The sequence below is a fragment of the Lolium rigidum genome, chromosome 3, assembly GCF_022539505.1.
Source record: "Lolium rigidum isolate FL_2022 chromosome 3, APGP_CSIRO_Lrig_0.1, whole genome shotgun sequence".
Taxonomy (NCBI): Eukaryota; Viridiplantae; Streptophyta; class Magnoliopsida; order Poales; family Poaceae; genus Lolium; species Lolium rigidum.
Genome location: NC_061510.1, coordinates 373,046,650 through 373,061,261, shown reverse-complemented (window position 1 = coordinate 373,061,261; position 14,612 = coordinate 373,046,650). Strand labels below are relative to the sequence as shown.

Sequence of the window (14,612 nt, the reverse complement as noted above, 5' to 3'; positions counted from 1 at the left end):
CATGAAGCCTCTGGTTGTATAAGTCTCGTCTAAACGTCACTCATAGAGGTGAGGTCGCCATTACTAAAGCAATGATATCACTTTTACGACGAACAATGCTATATAACGCCGGATATTATTCACAGAGAGGTCTATTCCCTAACCAGCAGTCCTCCTACAACAGTATCTCCGATCCATCCTTGATGGAAAAATACCATAATTGAAATTTCTTCGTTGCCATTAGCCTTATCTTTTTGCCAGTTCTAGGTTGACTATGATTTTTTTTTAAGGTAACTACAGCAGGCCGCCTGCCTGAACTTTTTTTAATTTTCTCTGTCAGAGTCCAAAATACAAGGAAGAAAGTACCGAAAAGTCCAAAGAAGAAGAAGAGAAAGCTAGAAAAACTAAGGTAATCTACATTTTACAGAAACAGAAAAGGTAGCACTATACAGAGGAAGCCAGATTACGAAACCTTACACTCCAGTCAAGTAGAATAGCTTTTTGACTTTCGTTTCCCCAGCGGTGCGACCATAGAGAAAGATCAGTGGCACATCTGCTAAATACATGAGCGGTCGAATGGTCGATGTCGTCGAAGGCTTAGCGTTCCTTCTTTTCCAAATGTTCCAAAGGGCGGCGATTAGAACAGTTGAGCGAACCTTGCATTGTTGGGCTTCATCCCACAGCTCCTGAATAGAAGAGCATCCAGAGACATCATGGCGAAGCGTTGAGATGGTAATCCAAAACTGTTGAACCGACATACAGTGAACGAAACAGGTGCTCCGAAGATTCGGACAGAGCACAGAAAGGACAAGCATCTGAACTGGTTAACCCTTTCCGAAAACGATGCAAGTTAGTGGACAGCCGCTGCCGGCCAGCCAACCAAATAAACAGCCGGCAGCGGCTGAAAAATGAGTTAGTTCTGGATCGACTCTAGGACCGTGGCTGCATGCTGAGCATGGAGTATTTGTGCAGTATCGAGAGAGGGATCGCATCAAGTCAAACGATCCCCACCCACAGCGACGTCTCAGCTGATCGTAGAAATGTTGAGCGACACTGACCATTCACGGTTTAAAAACGGGTTGCACCAGTTCCTCAAACCTGCCCGTCTCAATCCAGCTACAAGTTCTCTGATCGCGGTCTCGAACCTGCAGAAAAGTGATAGAACACGTGCATCTGGTTGATCCGGTCCGGGCTGGACTCTTGGTTTAGCCGGTTTGAGACCAAACCATGAACGGGATTATCCACAGCCTTGCTGTGAACCTGCTGTGGCTGTGGTACAACTTTACGGCGACAGCAATATGGCTTCGGCAAGACAAGAAGCCGGTGGACTATGCCGGTGCTTCTGTGCAGCAAATGCTTCTCAATACAAAAGCGACTGATTTAGAACGGGTTGGACGGTTTCGTTGGTTTGAGCCCGTCTCAACCCAGCTACTACAAGTTTTGTGATCGTGGTCTCGAACCAGAAAACCGATACAAACCGTGCATCTGGTCCAGTTTAGCTAGTTCGAAAGGTGTATAAAAAAACGAAAGCTCGTATTTGTGTAGGAGTTTGTGCTTTATTATGGGTAATTTGGAATTGTCGTAATGATATTGTGTTTAAAAGAGCGGAAGGTGTGTTCTTTTTGCAGGTTATTCACAAGGCTACTTATTGGATTCACATGTGATCATTCCTTCAGCCGGAGGAGCAGCGTACACATATGGAGTGTGGATGCACTCGACTGATGGCGGTCGTTCAGGCTATCTTCAACCAGGGTGGTTGGCAGCGTGCTGATAGGATACAATACGCTTAGAATACAATATACATATGTGTATTATGTATTCTCCTGGTTTTGCTGTTTTTTGGTGGCTTATCTTTGTGAGCACCTTATGTGGTCGCTGAAGACTAAGTTTGTAAGATCATAAAACTGAGATTTATCAATAAATGGCTGTGTGCATCTATTTGATGCAGAGGTCGGGGTGATACCCATTTTGAAAAGAAAAAAAGTTTAGCTAGTTCGAGACCAAACCATGAGCAGGCTGATGTGGAGTTGAGAAAATGTGCCGTTGCCTAGGTCCACTCACGGTAATGAATGCACACGATTTCTTACGTTTCTTTTTTGGCTGCCTCGCGATTCTCCTATCTGCCACTTCGTGAGTCAGAACACTCGCTCCCCTGGGCTATAAGAGGAACCGGGGTTCCCTTTCCCAGAGGACGTGCTCTGCTCACACATCTTAGGCAGCAGCTGTTTAGAGCTTTCACACTTCTCTTAGGTTGCTGATCATCTCATCTGGTTCTTCCTATTGAGGTATGCAGTTACGTACAGCCTATCTTGCCACGAGGTTTGGTTATTCTCGGTCGAAATTCGCAAGTGATGTGGTTATTGTGCTATGTTTTCTGTTTTGTTCATTCATTTGTTTGGGTTGGACTGCGGATGATTTTGGTGAGAACAGCGCTATGTGGCTTGCTGTTTTCACCTATAATCATGCCGGTTTCCAGCGCCTTGATTTGTTTGGGCGATAAAAGTATGCAAAAAATGCCAAACTGGTGGAGCAAAAAAGGAATAGGTTCCCTTGTGTTTTGCTTCCTTATGATGTCTCTATCGCCAACAGGGCAGCCTTTGAATCGCCTAGGCTTAATGTTTGACCATTATGCATGTCTACACTAGCGCATGATTGATTTTTCCCTTGTCGATAAGCTTCGCAGAAATGTTACTATTTTTTATCCACATGAATCGCATCCTTTACTCGGGTTTAAACATAGTTGACGGTGATCGGTACCAGACAGGGTGCCAATATGGGGAGTTTGCACAAGACCACCGTCGTCCTCCTCTTGTTCTGCTTGGCGGTATTGGGAAGAGCGGATTATCTCAAGTACAAGGATCCGAAACAGCCCGTTGGTGCTCGCGTCAATGATCTGCTTGGGCGGATGACTCTCGCGGAAAAGATCGGCCAGATGACTCAGATTGAGAGGGAAAATGCTACCACAGGGGTGCTATCCAAATACTTCATAGGTAAGCTATAGTATTTCGGCTTAATAAATCAGTGCAAATGGTGAAGAACTGCAGAGTTTGAGTTTCGGAGTTGTGTGCTGCGGTGCAGGTAGTGTGCTGAGCGGCGGAGGCAGTGTGCCTGCTCCTCAAGCCTCTGCTGAGACCTGGGTTTCAATGGTGAATGAAATGCAGAAAGACGCCCTTTCTACCCACCTAGGTATTCCGATGATCTATGGTATTGATGCTGTGCATGGTCACGGTAACGTCTACAAAGCTACGATCTTCCCACATAATGTTGGGCTTGGAGCTACCAGGTAGAAATTTTCCCTTTTTTTAACTTTTGATGTGATAATGAAATCATGTGAATAAGCTACGACGATATCCAAAACACACGCTGACTGTGATGCCTACAGTCCCGTGATGTATGCTTTAGTCTAAATTAATACTCCATTATCCACCAGGGACCCTGAGCTTGTAAAGAGGATAGGAGAAGCAACTGCTCTGGAAGTCAGGGCCACAGGAATTCCTTACGTCTTTGCTCCGTGTATTGCGGTAATAGAAGAGAACCCCTCTTGCATCTTCGTGTTGTTCTTGGATCCTCATTTGTTTTATTAATCAGGTTTGTAGAGACCCAAGATGGGGACGGTGCTTTGAAAGCTACAGTGAAGACCCAAAGGTTGTCCAGTCAATGACCACAATTATCTCCGGCTTGCAAGGCGACGCTCCACCAGGTTCTGCAGGAAGACCATACGTTGGTGGCAGGTAATATACATCCAACAAATTTTGTAGCTGAACTGTCTTCTCTCGAATTCAGTCTGATGAGAGGGAACCAACTTTGTTGTCACTCTGATGATACCCTGCAGTAAGAAAGTTGCTGCATGCGCAAAGCACTATGTTGGTGATGGTGGTACTTTTAACGGGATTAACGAGGGCAATACAATCATCGACAGAAATGGGCTCATGAAAATCCACATGCCTGCCTATTTTAATTCTATCATCAGAGGTGTATCTACTATTATGGTCTCATACAACAGTTGGAATGGAGAAAAGATGCATGGCAACCATTTCCTAATCACTGATTTTCTCAAGAGCAAGCTCAAATTTAGGGTCAGTTGCTCACTACAAAAGCAAAATATTTTCTGCATATTTACTTCTTCTGGTATATTAAGAGATACTGATGCTATCATTTTATTTGGGATTTTGAGCAAACAGGGTTTTGTGATTTCAGACTGGAAGGGCATTGATAGGATTACTACTCCCCAACACTTGAACTATACTTATTCAATTCAGGCTGGAATTAGTGCTGGTATTGACATGGTAATTTCCTTTAAAACATAGGTTAGCTTTGATTTTTCGAACAAAAGCCAAGTGATTAGCCACCTCATAACTTACGATACAACCTTGACAATTCTCATCTCTTCTACAACAAATACAAGTGAGCCATTTTCTTCTTTTCTGATCATGCTCTGACTTGTGTTATTTTGCAGATCATGGTTCCTTTTACCTACACAGAATTCATTGATGGTCTGACATCGCAAGTTAATAACAAGATCATCCCGATGAGCAGAATCGATGATGCTGTCTACAGGATTCTTCGGGTCAAGTTCACCATGGGTCTATTTGAGAACCCTTATGCTGATCCAAGTCTGGCTGGTGAACTCGGAAAGCAAGTTAGTTCCAAACACCATGTTTTCCTTCTCTCATACTTCATTCATCAAGATCCTGGAATCCTTATATATGGATAAATTCCCATTTTTAGGCACACAGGGAACTCGCTCGGGAAGCTGTCAGGAAGTCATTGGTTTTGCTGAAAAATGGAAAATCTGCATACACTCCATTGTTGCCTCTCCCAAAGAAGGCCGGTAAGATCCTCGTCGCCGGAAGCCACGCCGACAACTTGGGCAACCAGTGTGGAGGATGGACAATCACATGGCAAGGATTGACCGGCAACAACAACACTGCCGGTAAATGGCGTCTCTTGTTTCATTTCTTGTACTATCTTGTGGCAACGTCTCGATCCATGGAAAAAAAATCATGGAATCATGTGATGAAACGCAGGCACAACTATTCTCTCGGCGATCAAGTCTACTGTCGACCCCAGCACCGATGTGGTCTTCTCAGAGAACCCGGACAGTGCCGCTGTGGACAGCGGCAAGTACGACTACGCGATCGTGGTGGTCGGCGAGCCTCCATACGCCGAGACATTTGGCGACAATCTGAACCTGACAATCCCTGCTCCCGGCCCCTCAGTGATCCAGACCGTCTGCAAGAGCGTCAAGTGTGTGGTGGTGCTCATCTCTGGCAGGCCCCTGGTGCTGGAGCCGTACATTGACGCCATTGATGCGTTCGTGGCCGCGTGGCTGCCCGGCACGGAAGGCCAGGGCGTCGCCGACGCGCTATTCGGTGACTACGGGTTCACTGGGAAGCTAGGGCACACTTGGTTCAAGTCAGTGGACCAGCTGCCGATGAATGTCGGTGACAAACACTACGACCCGCTGTTCCCCTTCGGGTTTGGCCTCACCACGGAGGCGAAGAAATGAGTCCGATGAGATAATAGAGATGGAATAATGTCAACTGGGATCTGAGAGATGAGATACTATACCTGAGTTTGTGGTTGACTTTCTGCAGCAATAAAAGTGTAGAAGCATTCTTGAAGATGATCTAGTTTGGGTTGTGCGACAATATCCATCGAGCGCTTGCATTCTCTTTCACATCCTTTCCCGACGCGTGCATGAACAATGTCTGTGCTGCAAAAAGTATCGAAACCAAGATGTGATTTCTGCAATTATCCATGATAAAAGTTCACTACCTGAAACATGAAGGCTTCTACAGAGCAGATAATCAACCCAAAGCACCAACATATACGAAAACCAAGCATTCAGGTTACTAACCTATGAACTAAAACTTTCCGTGCTCCCTTATGCACGCATCGCCCATCAGAGCATCTCCATTTCTACCTGGGAATGGAACTAGAAACATTGCAACTCTTTAATAAAATATATAGGCACCAGACATCTGAGTTATTGCATTGGGGATACGATTGAAGTTGCGTGGCGCCACGCAACTGGAACTCTTGAACATGTGCGTCATGGAACAAACAAGACGACAACCTCCTCCCTTGTCTCCAGGTGTCAGGATAAAACTCTGCAGCAACCTCAGTGCGCATTCTCACCACTCTTTCAACCAACTGATCTACTCCCTGGCGCATTTGCTCCTGTTAAAGACCTGTCCAATAATCCACAGATTAAGCAATATGATCCAAAACAACCTTTTCATGAAATCATAATTTCTAAGCTCTGTTTCTGCGACTCTACCTCAGCTAAGCCACTGTATAGAAGTATACATCCATTCATGATGATGTTGCCATAAATTTGCATGGATACAGGTCATATCAAAATATGAAACAGTTATACCCTGAATGGATCGAGCAACAATGCAAGTGAAAAATGGATAATCTGCATTTTCTTGAGGATTAAAAAACTGACATGTAGAATCACCCAACCGATCCTTCTTTTTCATGTTGTCTCTAGTAGCGCGGCCAAGAATATATTTGCAAGGGAACCATATCATTCCATTACAAAATTGATTTTCTTAATTAAGTCGTAGAAGGAAAAAAGGAAGAATGGGAAATAGCAAAACCATTTTTATCAATGCTTTCTAGGCTCTTGGTGGTCCTTTCCTTGTTCAACAACTCCATATACACTCGCCCCAATGTACTGCATACTACATCAGCCATCATTTCCACAAGACATACTCCCTTCCACTTCCCAAGGGCCAGCCTCAAGCAGCCTGCTAGGTTTTCTTACCTCCGCATCTCTTTTCTTCTTAATGCAGATTGCTGGTACTGATAGGTCACTGGTTTCCAGGATAGGGTGGCCAGGTACCATGGGAGTATGATCCAATTGAATTTCATTATGTTACCTTATTGCCATGTCAAGTGTGCATGCAGGCGACAGAGTGCTTCCTCTTTGCACCCACAATGGTGCTTGTTTGCACAAGCACCGTGAATGCAGCCAACCCTCTGGTGAAACCAGTCAACTTTGACCTCAGCAAACCTTACAATTAATCTTCCAGAAGAGCCATAATCCACTGGCAACAACCTTTATTAGGGCTAACTGTCATAAATCATGATCAGCACTTGTCAGATTGGTAAATGGAAAAATCGAGAATGAAAAAACTCTACAGGGAAGAGCAAATCAAATCTGAGGTTGGCAATCTTAAATCAACATTCATAGAATCTGAACATAAATCCTGTGATGCTCAGACAGCGATGACGAGGTCCATATCTGAAGCAAACATGTAATAGCAATAAGTTGATTTTTATATTGTGCGAAGAAAGACTGATCAATTTCTCGTAGCATCCTAACCTTTTCCTGAACACAGTGATTTGAACACTGTACAGAATTTAAAGCAACAACAGCTAGGTAAATTTGGTCCAGAAGGATAGGAAGCAAGACATGTTATTCTAAGGATTTGCACATGTGAGAATAATGGAAAGTAACGTGCAATTAAATATTTTGTTCTGAAGTTTGTACAAAGATTTTCTCAATTGCAGTTTTACATGTAAAGGAATAGTGTAACTGCCGCAAGAAGTAAATAACAGTTTTCTGGAGGTCGACTGTCAGCTTTGTCATATATTCAGTTGGTGCCATTTTATTTCTTTAGTTTAAATGAGCAAAGAATGAAAATAAAATGAATAATCACACAAAAGAAGCTGCTTGCTATCATAATTGCTCAATTTAAGAGCAGTTCGCACAAGAAGAGTCACAGGAAAAAATGTTATGACCTACAGTATTACTGAACAACTCCACTGCTTCCAGATAACCTCTCCAAATTTCCGTCCTGTAGTTCCTTCCTCACTAATGACACGTTGTTCCAACGACGAGCATCGGCAAAGATATTTGACAAGGCCACTTTGGATGCTCCATGGTTTGGATCAAGCTTGGCCAACTCTTCCGCGGCCTTTTCACCTAAGGCTACGTTTCCATGTGTCCTCGCAGCTGCAAGGATGCTGCCCCATATCACCACATCTGATTTCATCGGCATCGTCTCGGTGAGATGTTCCGCCTCTTCCAAGTGTCCAGCTCGACCAAGAAGATCAACCATGCAACCGTAGTGTTTAATTGTTGGTTGGATTCCATATTCCCTGCTCATGGACTCAAAGTGCTGCTTCCCCTCGGTAACGAGCCCAGCATGACAGCATGCATTTAAGACGCCAATGTATGTGACTGAGTTTGGCTTGATACTGGTGCTTTGTAATTGGGAGAAGAGCTGAAGCGACATGTTTGCATGGCCGTGGATGGCTAAACTGCAGATGATAGCGTTCCAAGGAGACACGGAAAATGACTTACGCTTGACATAACTGAACACTTGAACTGCATCAGCGACACTGCCACACTTTGCGTACATATCAATCAGCCCAGCACTCAGGTTATCGGTAAGTTGGATTGATTTGCTGACTACGTAGTGATGAATACTTCTGCCCTGCTTCAATGTGCCAGAATCAGCAACCGCGGATAGAGTACTTGCCAAGGTAATGTCGTTCGGTTCAACACCAGCACCTAGCATCGAGAAGAATAGCTGCAAAGCCGTGTTCGAATGTCCGCTCTGTGCATACCCAGATAGCAAAGTACTCCACGAGATGGTGTCCCTCTCAGGCATATCCTCAAACAGTTGCCTTGCTTCCTGCATCAGGTTCCCTCGTAGGAGACCAGACATGAGAGCGTTCCACGACGCAATGTGTGACTTGTCTGATAATTTGAACTGCATCCGGGCAAGGTCGAGGCGATCACAAGAACCATAGAAATGGATAAGGGTCGCTTGCACAAACAGATGGGCATCAAAACCATCCTTCAGAATGATCGCGTGGAGTTGCTGCCCTTCTGAAACAGCAGCATGCCGAGCGCACACCTTTATCAAATCAACAAGCAGCGCCGCGTTGCCCCTCGTGTCCGCCTCAGCCACCATGCCAGCATATGCCCTGAGGGCTTCTGATCTACAATCTGCGCGGATATACCCGTCGATCATCGTCAGCCACGAGACCGCGTCCCTTTCCGGGATCCGCCCGAATACCTCGGCAGCCCTCTGAACCATCCCTGCCTTCACGTAGCCGTTGAGCATGGCATTCCAGGTGACCGTGTTCTTCTCCGGCATCCACTCGAAGATCTCTCGGGCAGAACAGACCTGTGAGGTCGATGCATAAGCATGGACCAGGTTGGTGGCCACGATGAGAAACCCGTCGAGCCCACGCCGCACGGTGACTCCATGCGCCACGCTAACTGGCACCGGCGCCGTGTCATGGGCCAACGCCGTGAGCACGCCGGCGAGAGTGACCTCGTTGGGAGGCACGCCCTGGGCGAGCATGCCGCGGAAGACGGCCAGGGCGTCCTCCGAGTGGCCGGCGCGCGCGAGGGCGGTCAGGACGGTGGTGTGCGAGACGGTGTCCCGCTGGGCCTGGGGCATCTCCGCGAGCATGCGCCGCGCGAGGTCGAGCCGGCCGGCGCGAGTGAGGGCCGCGAGGATGGTGTTGTGGGCGGTCGGGTCGCGGAGGGTTGGCGGTATTTCGTCGAACAGGTGGAGGGCGAGCGCTGGCGCGTGGGAGGCGGGGGTGAGGCGGGCGTAGAAGGCGAGCAGGGAGTTGCGGACGAAGGGGTTGGAGACGAGGAGGCCCGACTTGGCGGCGAGCGCGTGGAGCTGCTCCCCGTGCCGGAGGCGCGCGCCGGACTTGAGGGAGGTGACGAGGAAGACGGCGAGAGGGGCGCCGGCGCCGGGCATGTGGATTCCTTTGTGTCCGCCGAGCGCGCCCGCGCGCGGTCTATCTCTCCGCTATCAGCGAGAGTCCGCAGTCCCCCGGTCGCCGCCTCTTCCACTGGAGGTCAGATTGTGTTTGTTTTGTGCGTGTATTTGTCAGCGCGTGACCTGTACAGGCGGTGTTGTAGTTTCTTCTTCATTTCTGCCTGTTCTTTGTACTCCGGCGCGGCGGCAGGGAGGGGCCTGCCTTGCGCCGCCCGGACTTGGTTGCCACCGCAGGGTACCTCCAGGCTTCATGCTTTGCTCGGGGGCTATTGGGGGAGGCGCGTCAGGTGGCGACTTCCCAAGGTGCAAGGTCCGACGGTTAGCGCACCGAGGGCGTTCGACGAAATGTCTGCAAGAAAGCTGCTGGTGAGAACTCCGTTTCTGCTTACGCGGTTCATGTTCCTGATGCTGGTGACGACCAAGGAAGGCTTAGGTGAATTCGTTGCAAGAAATTTGGAGACGACATTAGTCATTGGGAATTTGCCATGTAGTTGCGGTTCCTATTACTGCGATCTAACTAGGTTGATGGCATCATTTTCTTGTGATCAGACCCAAACCTGAGGCCAAGTCACTATCAAAGGGCAAGGTGCTTCCACCATGCTGTCATTATACGTACTCCCTCCATCCGTCCCATGAAAGTTGTCTTAGATTTGTCAAAATTTAGACGTATCTAGATGCAATATAGTGTGTGTGGACATATCCAAACTTTGACAAATCCAAGAAAGGTTTCATGAGACGGAGGGGTACTTTGAATTGGACATAACAATGCAGTGGCATGAAAAGTGTAAATAGCAACACAGTGTACCTTCATAGCCAACCCATTTACATATCACTACTCCCATTTTTTCCTTTAGAGAATGGTTCTCATATCTGGAAAGTGAACAGTTGACCTACCGTCTACCGGCCCTGTAGAACTGTAATAGTAAGTCCGTTCTTTGAGTTTTCGGTACTGCCCCTTACAAGTTCTGTTTTCTCATCTGTATGGGCAAAATATGCAGGTTGGCTTGGGATGGGAATTGCCGCGCTTCCGTTCTCCAAGATTAACACAACAGATGACATGAGTGGCCTGTCGTTGGGGTTGTCCTGCACACACAAGAGCCCTATCTGAACGCAAAGCAAAGCTTCATCTGGTATGCAACTCTTCACTATATCAGGGTCCACTAAATCCATTGCCTTCCTTTCCTTCCATAGGTTCCATGCCTGAAAAAAAATAAGGACTCAAATCAACAGTTGATGTTCTGGGACTCGACAAGTTTAAATTGTGTACTCTTTGCAGATTTCGAAACGCTTATACTCACATAGGAAATGAGATTTTCGAACTCCATGATGTGACCAGTAGAGCTTATCTTCACACCACTTACAACTTCCAAGGTCAACACACCAAAGCTATACACATCAGACTTGGCAGAAAATATGCCTCTCATTGCATATTCAGGAGCCATGTAGCCGCTGTTATATTTGCCAGCAAAAGTTATTTTTTTTCCCTGTGACTTAGGTTCACTAGAATGTTAATTTTATAAAATTGACCACTCACTATGTTCCGACGACTCGATTCGTGTTTGCCTTCTGCTGGCTGTCACCAAACATCCTTGCCATACCAAAGTCTGCTATCTTTGGTCTCATCTCTTCATCCAACAAAACATTGCCTGCTTTGAGATCTCTATGAATAATCTTCATTCTTGAATCTTGATGGAGATATAGGAGCCCTTTAGCGATACCTTTGATGATTCTAAACCGCGTTGGCCAATCTAACATTGTTTTTCTTGCACTGTCTACAAAGGGCAACCATAGTATGGTTAGTGACATATCTGTTGTGTTGATTAAAGAACTTGTGATGCAGTTTTGGATCATACTGAAAAGTAGAGCATCCAAGCTTTTGTTAGGCATGTACTCAAAAATCAGAAGCTTTTCATCTCCCTCTAAGCAGCAACCAAGAAGTCTAACTAAATTCCGATGTTGCAGTTTGGCAATCAGAACAACTTCGTTTCTGAACTCCGCAATTCCCTGGTTAGAATCCTTGCTGAGCCTTTTGATAGCAACTTCTCGACCATCCAGCGTTGCCTTTGTGATCGAGTAGAAAATAAATTCAAGAAAAAATTGAAGTGAATAAATGAATGAGATCGCAATGTATGTACGCCTCAATCAAGAATACGATTATTACAGATAGATGAAAAATACCTTATAAACTTTGCCAAATCCACCTTGCCCAATCATGTATGATTTTTGGAAGTTGTTCGTAACACCCACAATTATTTTGAAACTTACCATTGGAAAATCAAAAATTTCAGTGGGGCTTCCTGCTCCAAAGCCTTCGTGGATGTCCAAGTCTCCTAGCACTAACCTATTGAGATTATCGCGTCTCTGTCTTTTCCCTGCTTCCAAAATATTGCGAACATTTCTAGTCTCATGAGGTTAATGTAGAAACTGGATGTTAGTACGTCATACATGCATGTTACTTTGAGCGAAGTTTAATGTACCTTTTGACCTGCAAATCCATGTCACAAGGGAGATACACATAAGCACCAGAACACTTGCTAAAATTGATAGTACAATCTTCAAAATATTTCTCTCCTGTATTCGACCTTCACCAAAACAGCTTAACTTATCAGGTATCAAACAATGTTTCTAGTACAAATAATAAGTGTAATCATCTATCGGTTGCAACTACTGTGTTCGAGTTTTGTGTATGATTTGAGGTTTTGACATTATACTATGTTTAAATTGCCTACACATTGGACGCTGAACAGACTTGGGTAAAACATATACCAGTTTGCTGATACCATGTTCGATTTGGATACTGAAGGTGTTAGGATCTGTGCATCAGCTGAGCACTTCAGGTTTTATTTTTCACCATCCATCAATATTTCACTTTTCTGACAGGTTCTTATGGGACTGTTTGTTGCAGGGAACTGTAGTTCATGCGACCCTCATCTAATGCACCAGATTTATTCTCCAACGGTTACTACTCCATTTACTGTTTATATTGTTATGCTGATGTGCAGATGGTTAGATCCACATACAGAGAATTATCGCTGGGTAGTGAAGTTCTGTTTCTGAATTCTGATCTGACTTGGGACATGTTAAGTTCTTTCGCCCATATTTTACTAAATACGGTAATTGTTCTCTCTATTTTTTTTTTTTTTTTGCTTCTCCTGCAAATAGGAATTTACAGTAAATTTCCATTCACCTAATTTCGTTGTGATTAATTATTGGAAGGTGACACACATCTACTAGGGAAATATTCGTGCTATGTACCTGAATCAGCCAAACCAGCAATCCGAAGATGCAAAGTCTCGCTACCAGCAGCGTTGCCATCGATCTTCTTCTCAGTGTCAATGAGATCCCCAGCCCACACAAAGCACCTGGTGGAATCCCCCGTGGCGCTGGTGCTCAGATTGACCTGCGCGTACGCGACACAGGAGCAGTTGAGGGCACACTCCGCGGCGCACTCCTCCATGCTCCTGTTCAGGACATGCACGAACCCGTCCGGCACTTTCATGGCCGGCAACGCCAAGAAGCCATCGCCACAGTGTAAGGCCTTCTTTCTCTGGCATCCCTCAGAGAATCTGCCGCTGCTCCACTCTCCCATGCTCGTGGGCTGGAAACCTTGGAGACACTTGCAAGTAGGGACAACCTCCGAGTTGTCGCAGTAACCATATGGTCCACAATAGCCATAGCGGTCGCACTCCCAGTTCGGCCACTCCCCGAGTACAGCCCACAATGACAAGCTCTTGTTCCAACTTTGAAGTTGGAATTTGCCAGAGTAGGTTAGCACATACCTGGTCTGGGCAGCGCCATCCGCGAGGCTATAGGTTAAGTAGATCTCCTCATCGTTGTTGATGATGGACTGGTATACGAGGTTGCTGTTATTCGCCTGGTACTGGCTTGACACCTGGTATCCCGTCCATGGGGCGCTGCGGTACACCGGCCGCGACCCGTTCCACAAGAAAAACTGGAGGAGGGAGCCTGGATCGCTGCTGTAGGAGAAGCTCCCCGGCGAGGGATCACCAGGATGCTTCCAGGAAACCAAGATATCCCTGGCATGTGTCATGTAGTTGGCACGGATCCTCATGCCAGGAAGGAAAGTGTCTGTCGGGTGCTCGAAGCTCTGCCATAAGGTGGTGCCATTCGGCGACCGAAGGATGAAGCTGCCGGTGTTCAGAAGCACCGCCATCGGCAGAAGGGAAGATGAAGAGCTTGTGGTAGTGGTCAAGTTGGTAGTCCAAATGATATGCCCACCATCACCATCAGCTAAAACAAGATTGGAGGTATTGGTAAGGTATAGCGTTGGTTGAGATGAAGTGTCGTTTCTGATCGGGGCTTCTCGATTGGCAACCCACACCACTGTGAGCTCGGGGATAGCGCTGTACCATATGCCGAGGTACAGGTTGGCCGGAGTGGAGTTGGCCGGGGAGAAGAAGCCCAAGGTGAACGCCCCACCATCGGAGACGATGGTCATGCCAGGGGAGAGCGGCTTGCCGGGGGCAAGCCGGTCGTCAGGTGCAATCATCGGCAGGAAGAGAAGAATCAGGATTGTGATGTAGGTGAGAGCTGACCAGTCCATGGATCTGACCGAAATCTTTGAGCGCAGTGTGCGCCTGATATGTAATCTGGAATTTAAATGTACTGATGCCTCTTGCCCAGAACTCGTCTCCAGCCTTGACCCACGGTGAATAATGTAAATTGTTAACTTGTGAGTAGCTAATTTGCACACTAGGCCTAGTATTTAGACCTTAGTTTGCAGCCCGGATAATATACATCTAAAAGTTGCAGTCTAGATTGGTCTGGTTCTTATATTTTTTGCACGTTGGACCAAGTATTGCTGATGTTCTCACTCAGGGTATTTGTGCTATGGAGTACTAAAGTCAT

The 14,612-nt window shown here is 46.4% G+C and overlaps 3 protein-coding genes across 4 annotated transcripts; 1 reads left to right on the top strand and 2 right to left on the bottom strand.

Moving 5' to 3' along the window:
- The first annotated feature begins 2,160 nt into the window (after positions 1-2,160).
- On the top strand, positions 2,161-5,603 carry LOC124704293 (beta-glucosidase BoGH3B-like). Of its 2 annotated transcripts, XM_047236540.1 has the most exons (10): positions 2,164-2,264; positions 2,740-2,969; positions 3,058-3,262; positions 3,410-3,500; positions 3,568-3,710; positions 3,812-4,055; positions 4,161-4,265; positions 4,436-4,618; positions 4,708-4,912; positions 5,007-5,603. In XM_047236540.1, the coding sequence occupies exons 2-10, from the start codon at positions 2,753-2,755 to the stop codon at positions 5,486-5,488; spliced, it is 1,875 nt and encodes a 624-aa protein (XP_047092496.1). In that variant the 5' UTR covers positions 2,164-2,264; positions 2,740-2,752; the 3' UTR covers positions 5,489-5,603. The 2 variants fall into 2 exon arrangements, with proteins under 2 accessions (XP_047092495.1, XP_047092496.1); XM_047236539.1 differs by having other exon boundaries at positions 2,161-2,264; positions 3,812-4,265.
- A 1,504-nt stretch (positions 5,604-7,107) lies between these two features.
- Positions 7,108-9,722, bottom strand: LOC124704295 (pentatricopeptide repeat-containing protein At5g19020, mitochondrial-like). The gene has a single exon (XM_047236541.1). It carries the CDS (start codon positions 9,720-9,722, stop codon positions 7,743-7,745), a length of 1,980 nt encoding a protein of 659 aa, XP_047092497.1. The 3' UTR covers positions 7,108-7,742.
- Positions 9,723-10,640: 918 nt separating this feature from the next.
- Positions 10,641-14,307, bottom strand: LOC124697451 (putative G-type lectin S-receptor-like serine/threonine-protein kinase At1g61610). Its single transcript, XM_047230039.1, has 7 exons — positions 12,999-14,307; positions 12,221-12,325; positions 11,922-12,115; positions 11,597-11,804; positions 11,278-11,515; positions 11,042-11,192; positions 10,641-10,943 (listed from the first exon to the last, which is right to left on the bottom strand). Exons 1-7 carry the CDS (start codon positions 14,305-14,307, stop codon positions 10,641-10,643), a joined length of 2,508 nt encoding a protein of 835 aa, XP_047085995.1.
- Positions 14,308-14,612: the final 305 nt, after the last annotated feature.